Below are 13,951 nucleotides of genomic sequence, written 5' to 3'. Positions count from 1 at the left end.
ATCACTTCCACCCTAAAAGATTGTTTCATGCTTCGCATACATTATCTGTTAGAAAATAGCAAAGAGCCAAAGACTCATCATAGCTTAGCACGTTGATCAAACTATACAAGATGAATGCTAATGAATTTCTTGACGAAGATAAGAAATGGTACTCATTTCTTCTTACAATGGTAAATTGAGTTTTTAATAGCAATCAATAACTGCATAACAACACACTGAAATTTGTATCTTATCTCAAGGTGGTTGGTGAGCCTGTTGGATATATGTGAAGAAATGGAAGAGGAAAATTCAGAATAATTTAAATCTAACATAAATAACTTCTATTATCCAGTACAATGTTGGTTCCAGAACAAGATCAAATACGAATGCAAAAATCTATCGAAATATCATATAACCACTTGGAGAAGCTCGAAGATTTCAATATTATCAAAACACCCCTATTTTTTATTTTGTTTTAAAATGCACCCTCTTCAATCTCCCTTATTAGTGTAAATAAAATAAATTTTCAAAATGCCCTAAATCTTTTTGTGAATTTTTTGAAATACCCTCTAAAAATTTTGTTATTATCAAACTATCTATTATATTTTTAATTTTATTTTGAAATGCTCTCTTAAAGAGTCTGCCAACGCTGCCATAATTTTCTTTATCACTCAAAATAATTTTGGATATTAATTTATCATACATATACCCTTATTGAATACCAATTTTCAAAATCAAGGTTCAACCAAATGTAGCTATATTTATTGGCAGAACAAGAGACCACTATCTGGGCCAATAATTGTGTATGTGAATAACCATACGTACCTACCAAACCAAAGCTTATTAGTTGAACTCATGCAGATATGTCTCTCATCAATGGATGATGATGGTTCAATTGTTATTCATACAAACAAAATACAAAGAGGCCTTCCCGAGTATCCAGAATAAGAATCTCAACTACACCGCCGCACTGTAGAGTATTTTTCCTACAATGGGATAAAAATCTGAAATACTGTAGAGTATTTTCATGTAATGGGATAAAAAATTTGAGACGTTGACTACTGGATGAAAAGCCGCTCGCACTTTCAAATTTGTCTGGTGGCCGCTCTATGAAATTCGGCTGCTCGCACTTTCAAATTTGTCTGGTGGCCGCTCTATGAAATTCGGCTGTTTATCTCCAGAACTAGTTGGACAAGATTTAGGGCATCTCCAATAGTTAAACCTCTTCATAAGCTTTTTTTTTAATTTCCAATGTGCCACATCAATGCCATATAAAAATAGAAAAACCTACTATTCTCTTCACAATCAAAAAATCTTCATACAACTTTTTTTGTGGGTCCTATATTACAAATCATACATCTTTATTTTTATTTTTTATTTAATATCTCTATATAATTTTTATTTAATATTTTATTTAATTCTCATCTTTAAGTTAATTTATTTATAATTTTTAATTAATAAATTAATAAACTTATGATTTTTAATTTAATTTAATTTATAATTTTTATTTAATATTTAATTAACTTATGAATTTTAATTTAATTATAGTCATTTGTATTTTTTTTAACTTATCAAATATATTTATTTTCAAAAGAAAAGTGTATAATTTAACTATTAAATAAAATATTTAATGGTTTTAAAAAAATCAAACATGCAATATTAATTTTTCAATGATTAATGGCTCCATCTTCAAGAGAAAAAAATAGGTTTGAAATATCAAACCTGCTCTTAAAATAAAAACCTCAAAGCTTATGTCTCTATTCATTAGAACTTTTTTGTTAAACTTTTTCAACTCTATAAACCTGTTAAAAAAGCTACATTGGAGATGCTCTTAGATACTAGATTATAAAAAAAAAATGCAAAGAGAGATAACTGCACAACCAATGATTAACGGTAACGTCAAGTCTGAGCCTAGGGTGAGATAACTGCACAACCAACATTGTGTACAAGGTGAGTGACATATCATCATCATAACATGAGCATTGATACAATATGCCTGAAAGAAATGCATATCAGGTGCGATTGTTTCACTCTATTATTCAATGATGGAATGCTTCTCCAAACTACAGTGCGTGAAATTATGATACTAATAAAAGATGGGCGGTGTTTAAGAAACTGCTGATCATGATGATAACGGAAGGAGTAGCGAGTTGTTAATCTGTGGATAAGGTTTTATTCTTTTAGTTGTTTACTTGGTTCATCAAAAGTTCCTATCCCCGACCCCGACTATTTAAGATCAACTACCTGAGTCTTGTCCCTCAACAGCAAAAGCCTGTATCATTAATAATATTCAATCAAACAAAGCATTTATTAGTACATTGACTAATGAAATTGAAACATAAACAAGTTCCGGCAAAATAATTTATTTTTTCTGAAGTTCTACCAAACAATAAACAGTAGACCTTCGATGGGAGTAGTACACGGATGGAAACACAAGTATTACTTGCTGTATTTCATCGTTGTCTTGTTTGACTTCGTCGCCGGTGCATGATGAAAATTTCCGCATCCCCTGTAGATTTCATGTAGATAAAACTTTGGGTCAATTTGTGTTCAAATTATAATTTCCAAAATACTCTAAATGTTCTTCTGTGCCAAACAATCAAAGAAAAAGCTCCAAAAAACTAGCAAAAGAGTATAACTACGCAAGTAAATGTTGGAGTTAGTTCACTTGGAAAGCTACTAACTAGAATTCTAGCCTTACAGAAAACCAAACAAGCATATCCCATGGTGTTTACACTGGTTAATAAGGACCCTAGGAGTTAGAACATGAACGAATAAGGGCACTCAGAGCAAATTTTTCTTAGGTGGACTTGAACTGCCAGATCATTCAGACCAGAGTTTCAAAATTCCCATTGTGGTTGATTAGGATGTTCTCTCTTTCGTTTAATTAGCTCCCTGACCATTGCACTTTACCATCTAATGTACATAATTTCCCATCCCATTGCTCAGCTATCCCACCACCTTATCTGAAAATGTGATTCTCCTTTTGTTTAATATTTTTTTAGGTAAGCCTTTGCCTTCGGTTCCCACTATAACAACATAAACACTACCATGAAGGGAAGCAGAATCTTACCAAAAATCAAATAATAAAACGTTTTTTTTTAAATCAGCATTACATTTTTAATAACTTAGCACTAAAATCTTACAGTTTTGCAGTGTCATAATCTACGGGTGACTAAGATGAAGAACTACCTTAGCACCGTGAAACACCAAGCACATTGAAAGTATGACAAGAAAAGATTTCTTATGTTCAAAAATTGAAATTGAAGTCAAGTTCCTATAGCCAACACTAGAAGACAACCAGGTATAAACACTACTTCATTGAATGTCAATACTTGTAAAAGAAAAGGTTCAAACATAGTTGACTTAAGTTTAATGGCACAGCATTTTTACACATACCATTATTGGATATTGAGAATGTATATTAATCAATGGACATGACTATAATTTTGATATTAAGTTCACAGAAATTTGACTTGGATATTACAAGAACAAAATTAGAGTTAGTATCTTTCAACCAGAAAATCAAAGTAAAACAAATAACCAGAATTAGAAAACAATATGATAATTTTAAGTTGGCATTTCCACTAGGCAAGCTTGTAAACTGGTCCAACATGTCAGACAGCCAGATGATTATTAATATTAACCACGAGTCAAGAAAGAACAAGAGGCTTCTGAACCATGAGGCAAGCCATAAATTTGTGGTGATCTCATTCAGTAAAATAAGGTGAAAGTGTCTTTATATGATTGGCCAACTAAAGTTTGCCCTTGATAGTGAAATAGTATTCACTGATTACAGTTCAAACAATTGTGTACAGATGCTTTTAACAAATTGCCAAGTTGACTGAAATTTGGACAACTTACAACATATAGCACGTAGGTTTATGCAGCTCCTGAAAGAACTAGCAGGCTATTCCTAGTTAAGAAAAAATCTAAATTTCTGAACCTTGGTCAGTCTTGTGCCGAATAGAATAGTAAACTAGTGTAATCACCATTGGTTTCTAAATATCAAAGAGATGTTTTGCTTGTTGTTAACGTAAATACAATGGAACAAAAGCTCATTATAACTGTTTTGACAATTATGAAGATAAGCAACATCATTAACAGATAATTACCTGCCTCAGACAATGAGATCATACATCCCTTCTTATCCCAACATCTCATCTACCAAAATTTGGTTCATCTTTTTTATTTAAAGGCAGTGCCAGAAGAACTCCAATAAAACTATCAGATCACATAGTAAAATAATCTCAAGTTGTTGTGGATTGAAGAATAAGAAATCCTTTTCAACCACTTGGCAACTGAAATCATGGTGGCTTTTCTTTCTTGTGTGACTAACCGGCATTAACATTCTTGCTGGAAGACATGATTTCTGGTTGTGCCGTGTCACTTACTCTTACCACTCTGCTACAAATAACTTTGAATGACTGTGATTCATAAGGTCTATTGAACAAACTTATAGGAAGTCTTAATGTATGTCTACGTCGGCGTCGACCTTTGATGTATAAGCTAAACCTCCCCTGGTTCTCATTATTTCTATTACTTCCATTGGCATGCGTTGAGGCATCATGCTGTGTGTCTTCTCTTAGATCTGTTCCAGAATTCAGTTGACCAGTAATTGTATTACTTACCTGTGATTCTTCCAATTCATGTTTCTCTAACCAGCTTACTTCCAATGGTTTGCTAGCCTCTACTACTTCGATAATTTCATCATTCCCTGCAGTTCTTTTTTCTTCTTCATTATTGTGGTCTGACTGACTACCTGTGCCAACTCCGGTGCCTATATCAGATGTTATCACTGGTGCCAATATGGGTTCGGCAATAGGATTCAGAACAGGTGGCAAACAAATATCCACTGGATGGCTTCCAGACCATACAGATCCTGGTACAAACTCAGGTGCATTTTGACCAACGTTGCACTGCCATGGATAACAATCTCCATGGAACATGTTGCTATTCATACCAAAAGTGGAATTGGGAACGACTGGAGGTTGGGTGTATCGTGGATACATTAGTGGGAAAGTATGAAGGATGTTAAGAGGTCTAGGAGAAGGATAAGGAAGATGAGATGAGCTGCATATGGGAGACCTCGGTGAGATCATGACTGCCTGTGTAGCATGAAGGCTAGTACTCAAAGGCCATGGGGTAACTGCAGGAATAGTACCACTAGGAGGAAGACCAATACTTACAGGAAGGGGACCAGGGGCAGGAGATGGATTAAATGGCATAGCAAAGGCAGACAGCTTTTTGGAGGGTATTTCTCTTCCATCATTGATGCTAATCGGTGATTGGACTACTGAATCAGCGGTACAAACTTTCTCAGAGGTGTCATTGTCAACATTCTTGAGAGCTTGCTGGGCATTAGAGTCTGAAGTGATTTGAGCAATGCTACACGAGGCTTCCTCATTATTTCCTTCACTTTCAGCAATGATAAGGCACTCTAATGTTTCCACAGATGCATTTCTAGGTGAATTAGGACTGCAATTGGCATTTCCTTGAACTTCTTGAATTTCATGATCAAGTACAGTACTCTCAATGTTATTATTTATTGGCAATCTTCCACTAGATGCCACCTCTAATCCAGAAGACAAAGGTTCTAGAGGACTATCCATATCACAATTTTTCTTTCTTCCTTCTTCCTTCTCAACTTCATCTTTTCTAACTGAGTCTAGAACCTCTTCCTTAACCAAGTCCTCTTGGATTATGCCAGATATCTCAGGTAGTTTGTAAGAATTTTCATGTCCCACAAATGAAACTGAGTCCTTAACTTCTGATATAGTGCTACCAACAAAACTCTCTTGTGTTGATAACATATCATCCAGAGATTTCTGACTCTGAATCTTGGCAACGGTTCCTGGAGGTGCCAATGCTACATCTTTGTATGATGGAGAGTTACACAGCCCAAGAAGGAACTGATTGTGAGGCTCAGGGATACTATTTTCCTGGTTATCATCTGCCATTTTTTCAGAAGCACTCCTAGGTTTACTTGAGTTCTCCTGATTGGTGGATGAAGGCAATGGCTTGACCCTGTAAGAAACAGCTCTGTATACCTTCCGACTAAATTTGGTTCCCGCTGACTGAACTTTCATGTTAACATCCCCATTGACGTTTCCAGGAACCACGGTTCTTTTTCTTAGCAAGTAATACCCTTTTCTCAAATAAGAGGATTGTTTCCTTGATTGCACCATCTCGTTAGGAACACTATCCATTTGGTGATTGTAGGACCTCTTAATATTTGTATACTGATGCTTGATTTTTATTCGCTGGAATGAACCTCCAGTGGACCTTGGTCTTTGAACAGATTGCCAACCATTTTCTACCTCTGTATTTGCCTCCCTGAAACCTTCACTAAATGAATTGAGATTCTGCTCTTCTCTCTCCGCAAATTGTTGAGAACCTGCTAAATGTTTTCTGCTAACTTCTTCACATTTAGACTGTTGAGATATTGCTAAATGTTTTTCAATAACAGCTTGTTCATGGCCTGTATCAGTTATTTCATTGTCAGGAATGTCAGTGCCATCTTTCACCAGTTTATCTGCAAGATTTTGGTTTTCTTGTTTGGATGATGAATCAGCAACATTCAAGTTTTGAGGAGATAGCACTTTGACCTGAGTAGGTAGAAAATTGAGTTGCTAGGACTCTGAAACAAATTATAAATGAGCTAAATATCTTTTAGCTCTTAAATTTCAGGAAATATAAATCCAGGGTAAATTGATCTTTTACCATAAAAAAATTGACAATGCCCATCAAACAGTACTTGTTCAACAAATTTAACCAAAGTTTGAAGATATTCTGGAATAAAGAACTAAAAGTAAGGATCTGACTAAAATGAATGATATATTTATGATACCTTATTCTAAGAGCACTCATTTTTTTTAGGATTCCAAGGTGACTTTCAGTGAAAATTTAACCAATAATTTTACAAAGGTTTGAGGGTATTCTGGAGTACAAAAAATAAAATAATTATCTGACCAAAATGAATGATATAATTACAATACCTTATAAATCTAAGAACACCCATAAACTGGAATTTTGTAGGACACAACCGTTGAACATTAAGAAAAATCAAGAGTGGCTAAATATAAGATTTCTCAAGAATTATGTTTGGAAAAATCAACATAAGCATATAAGTACAACACAAGGGACCTTTGCTATTCAGACACAGGAATATCAAAGTGTTAAGAGCTAATTATAGGGTTTAGGGTTTAACATTAAATGTTCTAAAGCACCATGGTACTATGCAACATGCACATCTTCTTGATTTTATGCTCAAAAGCAGGGCAGGCAAGGTGAAGGATGTGTATGCCCAAGTAATCAATAGATAGATGAATGTGAACACCAAACAAACATCAACATATTGAAACCAGTATTACATGAAGCCAACATAGTTTTAGCAAGCATCATTTAAACTCATGCAGGTGACTAAGCATTATCATAATGACTGTTCTTTATTGACGAATGAGAACAAGATGACTTGTCAACAGACCTTCCATCCCAGATTTTTTCTTTTCAGTAACTCAGCCTCCTTTGCTTTATCATCTTGACTGGGGTCAATATAATCAAGAAGATCAGACACGCTGCAAGAAGAATAGATACTAGTGATGACTTCATCATATTTTCTTGGGGGAGAAACAATCAAAGACATTCTTTGTTGCATATTTGTTGGATTAAAAACAATGTATTTATCTCAGGGGCAACCTCTATTTTATCTGAAACATGATTGGGTCATTCCCTGCTTGGTTCTTTGATCAAAAAAAAAAACCACTTTGCTACTTAATTCCTCTTCTACAGAATTAGATGGTTTCTCAAAAGAATTATATATAGTTTAACAAATGTACAAACAGCTTCAAATAATCAAATTCACCAAATAATTTATATATTAGCTAGGAGTTACAAGATATCAATACTGAAATAGTTTACCTTGGTTTAATTTTTAGTTGAATCTGACAAATTAAATGTTTTCATTAATCCACTAATTTGTCTTTCCTTCAAATGCAAAACTAACCATTTTATCGATCACATGAATATTGAAATTGAATGTAGTCGACAGAATTTTTGTTAAGTTTCAAGCTGTCTTAGACCTTTTAAGAAATTATGCAATTTCTGAAAAATAACTAATTTTTGCATAAAAGGAATAAGATAAAACGCAGTGTGCTATTTTGATTAAAAAAAACAAATGCATCTCAAGTGATAAATGCTTAAATACTAATTCAAGATAAGCATATGCTATACTACAAAGCACTTTCATTGGCAGTGCATTCATATCTGAGAATGTTCATGCTCAATGACTGCAAGACTATGTTGGAATAATTATTTCAATTGTACCTTAGGTGACCTTTGCTGGCAATAGATGCATCCAGCTTCCGCGTACCACTCCGAGCAGCTTCTTGCTGCTCAATAGCCTTTGACTCAAAGTACTCAAGCCAGGCAGCAGCATCCTACAAAATCAAATGACAGTTTCACAGACAAGAGATTCATGCCGTAAAAGATTTAAAAAGGGAAAAGAAATAATCTGTACAAGGTATCACCACATATAGACACATAAATTACCTGAGTGCGCAAATCATCTGGACCAAGCTTTGCTCTAAGTATTTGCAGTGTTGTTTGCTCATGTTGAACACTTAAAGGATATGCTTCCATTAAGGACAGTGCAATAGCTATAGCATGGTAACTTGATGCGGTCTGATAAATGTTGTAAAAGCAAAATTTGTAATAGTGAGCAATGATCATAGCATTTAAATTAATAAAGAGACTTTAGGAGAAAGATAGCAGTTATGATCAACCAAATCTAACTTCTGTTCAAAGATATGAACTGGAAAGTGAATTTGGTCGCTTGCAGTTCTTTTGAAAGGCCTTCATAGTACTGGTACATAATGCAAAAACACTATTAAAATGGAGACCCCACCAACTTGTCCAATTGAAGCAATCATGCTTCACACCATCCACATTTCAGGATAAGGATCAGATGGACAAGTAGAAACAGCGACCAAGGTGAAGCTGGACAAGGTTACAAGAATGGCATAGGATTTTACATCTTGTCTTGCCCAGCCAATTTTGCCTAATACTTTTATTTTCAGCCACTATCGCGCAGATGAGCAATCACCCAAATAGGGCCCCTGTAATGGGGAATGCCTAAACAAGTCCCTATATTATAAAATGCATAAATAAGGCCGATCATTTCATTAAACCAAAATACCCTCTACTTTAGTAATGTCTTGATTTCTTTGAACCAAGTAAATAGCTCGAGTGACAGGAAAAATAATCCAAAAACAAAATAAATGTCTATTTAATTTTATAAGTAAAATTTATTTTTCAATAATTTTAAATTATAAAATTCATCAATTTCGATCAGATAGCTTGAATGACTAAAAATATACAAAATTAGAAAGGAAAATACCCATTTAATTATATAAATAAACCTATTTTAAATTTGTAAAAATAAATTAATTTCAATTAATGAAGTTGTTCTGCGAAAATACCTGACTGATTAACTAACTGAAATAATTAAATTTTAAAAAATAATAATACCTATTTTGATTTAATTGACATTCAACTTTAAAAAATAAATTGAATTGATATTTATCCTTTTTCAAAAAAGAAACTTTCCAATTTCAACTAATTTAGTTGTTTCAACCAAGGGCGAACGCACAGGGGAGGCTGAGGGAGGCTTTAGCCTCCCCCAACCTGGATGCCTCCAGTAGTCATGTGGGGGGATGCTTTTGTAGTCCCCCACAGACGCCAACGGCTCGTGTTTAGCCCAGTGTGGCACGGGCCGCATAACTCATTGGCAGCAAGGTTGTCGGAGAAGAAGGTTGCATCACACAACTCAACCTCTCTTTTTTTTTTGTTTTAGTAAAATGGCGTCGTTTTGATAAAAATGGTGTCGTTTTACATAAACAAAATTACAAATAAAAAGAAAAGAAATCCTCTAGTGGAACGACGTCGTTCCACTAAAGGATTAAAAAAAATAATCAAACGGAAAACCAAAGCGGGTCAAGTGGCCCAAGTCAAACAAACGAACCCCCCTCCTCCATTTACTAAGTCGCGAGTCCCTCCAACCAAATGACCCAGACCCATATAATTATATTTTTTTCATGTATTTTATCATTTTTACAGTTGTTGATGTAAAATTTTAATTATTAAATATATTTATTTATCCGGAAAAAAAATCCATGCAATTCAACCCCCCCCCCTCCGATTTTTTTTTAGTTCCGCCCCTAGTTTCAACCAACAACGTGATGAAATAAAAATTGATTCATTTTGGCCATTCTTGATTTCCAGAATATTTACCTAAAAACTTAGACAATTTTTTTTAAAATAAATTATTTTAGTCCCTCTCCATTTTTTTCTAAATAATTCTAATTTTAAAAAAATAATAATAAGGCAAATATGTGTGTGTGTATTGACAGTCATTTATTTTTAAAGACAAAAAAATAAATTGATTTAGTTTATTTCAATTAATCAAGCTATTTTGCCCAAACAACTTTTTTTTGATTGAAATTCATATATATTTAATTATTTTTTTATAAAAAAACTTTTAAAATCAAATAGACATATGCTTCCTATTTTAAAAAAGCATATCGAACTTTTTTCAATCAATCAAGTTGTTTTGCCCAAACAGTCGGATTCAAAAAAAGTCAGTTTCAAAATCAGAAGAGTATTTTAGTCCAAAGATATGAGAGGGGCTCTATTTTGACATTTTTGGAACATAGGGTCCTCTTTCAGCATTTCTCCATTACCAGGGGACCCTATTTAGGTAAATGCTTCAATTCCATATAGTTTCCATTCTTCGTGAAGCATCATGGAGAGAAGAGAATTTTGTGTCTTGAGATGAAACTACCCTTCTAGTCTTGGCGGAGAATAGAATCATCGCTAGGCACTGGAATATGGAGTAAAATTAAATGCAAGAAAAGCAGCCTAACCTGAACCTATGAACCGTATTGACTTTATCAATACCAGATGAATAGTAGATTGTGCAAGTCATGCCAGTTGGAAATATTTACTAATTATTTGTGGGATTTATTGCATCCATTTTAAAACCATAACTGCAGACAAAATATTTAAAAATTACGAGAAAAAAGAGACAAATGAAAAACAAAAACAAACCTGAATGTGGTCAGGACCAAGTAACTTCTGATTACATTTCAAAGCTTTATGAAGATATCTAAGTGCCACATGCACATTTCCTAGGCCTTCCTCCATCATAGCCACATTAATATATGTAGCAGCTGTGTTTGGATGAGATGGTCCACAAGTAAGATGCAAAAGATACAATGCGCGCTTCACATACCTGAACATTAAACAAAATTATGTATAGAAGGTGGTAAGCAACATGTACTGGAAGCATGGTCACTGTACATTCTAAACCTATTGAAATTTACTAGCTAGTATAAGTTATAACTGAGTATCTTAAAAACCGCTGACTTTTTTGCGCATCAATCTTAGTGTTTGCATCTATGTGGAGCTAACTAAAAGGTGGTTATTCATTTAGCTATTATGTTATTAATAAAGGAAATAAATACAAACAGTAAAAAGCATCAAAAACATATCTAATGTTGGAACCTCATATTAACTTCTAAGTTCTTTCAGTACACAAATTGTGAGTAGTATATTGTAACATTGTAAGCATTGAAATCTACTGCTAGTAGCTAGCATAAGATATAATAAAGTATCTTAAAAAACAACCATCTTTTCGTTCATCATCTTAATGCTTGCATTGACATTGAGATAACTAAAAGGTGGTTATTCATTTATCTACTATGTCCATTAATAAAGGAAATATATTCAGATAAAATAATGTTGGAATCAGTCATAGAAATATCGTTCCGTGCCGGACGGCATGGACAATTTTTACCGTTCCAACGGTAGAGCGAAACCCGCACTGTACGCGAGACAATTTCGTTGTGACATATGCGCGTTCCGCACATGAAGGTGGGTCGGAGGCATCCTGAAGGTGTCACAGGACACCTCCGACATAGCCAAGACACTTCTGGCGGCGCCGGAGGTGTCACAGGACGCCTCCGGCGCTGCCCGCAGTTTCCTGCAACACACAATACTACCGAAGGGCGTCCCGCGAGCACGATGCTCCTGTTCGCCGAAGAATTTAATTAACTAAAGCAATTCCCAACTTAAGTGTGATCTTTCGAAGAGACTTTCATAAACACTATTAAATTATCCCAATAAAATATACAAAAAATATATTTAAATTTTAAAAAATTAATAATTTTATTAATTAATAATCTAAAAAATTACTTTTAAATTTTATTTAAAAAATCTAAAAAAATAAAAATTCAAAAAAAAAGTAGCCCGATGCACGAAGCTCCCGCTATGCGGGGTCTCGAGGAATGATCCATTGTACGGAGCCTTACCCTGTTTTTTGCAAGAAGTTGTTTCCCGGATTCGAACCCGAGACCTTTTTGGTCACAAAACAACAACTTTAATGTTGCGCCAGGGCTCCCCTTCAAAAAAATTCTAAAATTCTAAAAAACTAATAAATCAAATTTATATTTTGATAATGTTTTATTATTTTATTTATTTTTTACTGTCTTAATGTTTAATTGATATTTTGATATTTTTTTAACATTTTAAATATATATTATTTAAATTAATAATTAATTAAATGGATAAATAGTTAATTTATATAATTATTATATATAAAATAGCATCTTTATATTAATTTATATAATTATGATTATTTAATCTGGAGAACTAATACTTCATCTGATTCAATTACTCCTTTTATATTAGTAAGGTAACATATTATGATGTATCAATTTTAATTTGAGTTATTAATAGATTAATTTTCTTTAAAGAAAACTATATTTAATTATTTTTTTAACAATATTAAGTTGTTTAATAATGGAGAACTTATATAAAATCAATATACAACTTATTTTTAAATTATACATCATAAATATATTAATCTAATAATTACTATATATAAATAAAAATATACCGAAATTGTATTAGTCCAGTATGATACCGAAACCATATCGTTCCGGTTTGGAACCGAAATCTCAGCGCAGATCGAGATTTTAAACCTTGGTACTTGGAACCTCGAATATGAACTTCTAGATTCTTTCAGTAAAAAAAATTACAACTTTGTCAGGATGCATAAAGCATCATTCATCATCAAAAAACAGAATGGCAGAGTACTGATAAGAATTCAAGCCAGGTCATAGTGACAAACTTCAAGCATTCTGACAACCATGGCAGACAACAGGCCTATGACATCCAATTTTATGATCATGGGAGAATAAAACTGTGTTTACCTGAGTAAAGGGATAGGATAGGATGGGAGAGAAGAGGTGAGGAGGGTAGTGAAGGTAAAGAAATCCATCAATGATGTTTGAAATTGATGAAAATATCCTCACCAATTGTTCATACCTCGAGCTTCCCTATTGGAATCTAAGCCATCATCGATTACTCTTGAACCACTGTCAACCTTTGGCTTGCCATCCACACCTAGGTCAAGCAACAGCAATAACACCCAAGCCACTTGTTAATAACCTCCAATACCTCGTCAACTCCCCAGATAACGCCCCTAGGTATCAATAAATCTTGAGCCCTCAATGACAACCCACATCCGAGCTCATGTCCCATCCCCATCCAAGCTCACATCTCCTAGAGATGGAGAGCAAAGAGGGAATTTCCTCACAATTCTACAAAAAGGAGTCCACGTCCGCCCAAGTTTAGGGGGACATCATTTGGCTCAAAAATTGATTCACAAAGGGTGGAGGAGCTCCCTTCCCCAAATTTTTTTATCTAAGTAAACAAAGGAGAAAATTATCAAAATCTATATTTTCCTCTTCTTGCCTTTCTCCTCCATTGTAGTAAGCAAGCCCCAAGTACTTCTAAGCTTCATCTCTCCATTATAATTGTTAAACTTCATAGTAACTTGTCATTTGATTTAGATAAAAACTCATTTGCTTTGTCAAGGAACAAGGTAAAATTCTTATTACATCCAATTTTC

General features: G+C 33.9%; 1 protein-coding gene across 1 annotated transcript in view; it reads right to left on the bottom strand.

Annotated features, from left to right (window-relative positions):
* Nucleotides 1-1,873: 1,873 nt before the first annotated feature.
* Nucleotides 1,874-13,951, bottom strand: part of LOC122022499 (protein TSS-like) — a 43,274-nt gene continuing 31,196 nt past the window's right edge. Inside the window, exons 20-26 of the mRNA XM_042580521.1 lie at nucleotides 11,086-11,269; nucleotides 8,530-8,661; nucleotides 8,305-8,417; nucleotides 7,466-7,556; nucleotides 4,095-6,587; nucleotides 2,382-2,488; nucleotides 1,874-2,251 (exon numbers count right to left, since the gene is read on the bottom strand). Of these exons, the coding sequence (XP_042436455.1) occupies nucleotides 4,314-6,587; nucleotides 7,466-7,556; nucleotides 8,305-8,417; nucleotides 8,530-8,661; nucleotides 11,086-11,269 (2,794 nt within the window). The 3' untranslated portion in view covers nucleotides 1,874-2,251; nucleotides 2,382-2,488; nucleotides 4,095-4,313. The remainder of the gene's footprint in view (nucleotides 2,252-2,381; nucleotides 2,489-4,094; nucleotides 6,588-7,465; nucleotides 7,557-8,304; nucleotides 8,418-8,529; nucleotides 8,662-11,085; nucleotides 11,270-13,951) is intronic.

Source organism: Zingiber officinale, chromosome 9B (assembly GCF_018446385.1).
Source record: "Zingiber officinale cultivar Zhangliang chromosome 9B, Zo_v1.1, whole genome shotgun sequence".
In the NCBI taxonomy this organism is placed as follows: Eukaryota; Viridiplantae; Streptophyta; class Magnoliopsida; order Zingiberales; family Zingiberaceae; genus Zingiber; species Zingiber officinale.
Note: the sequence above shows the minus strand (reverse complement) of the source record. Positions and strands in the feature narration are given on the sequence as shown.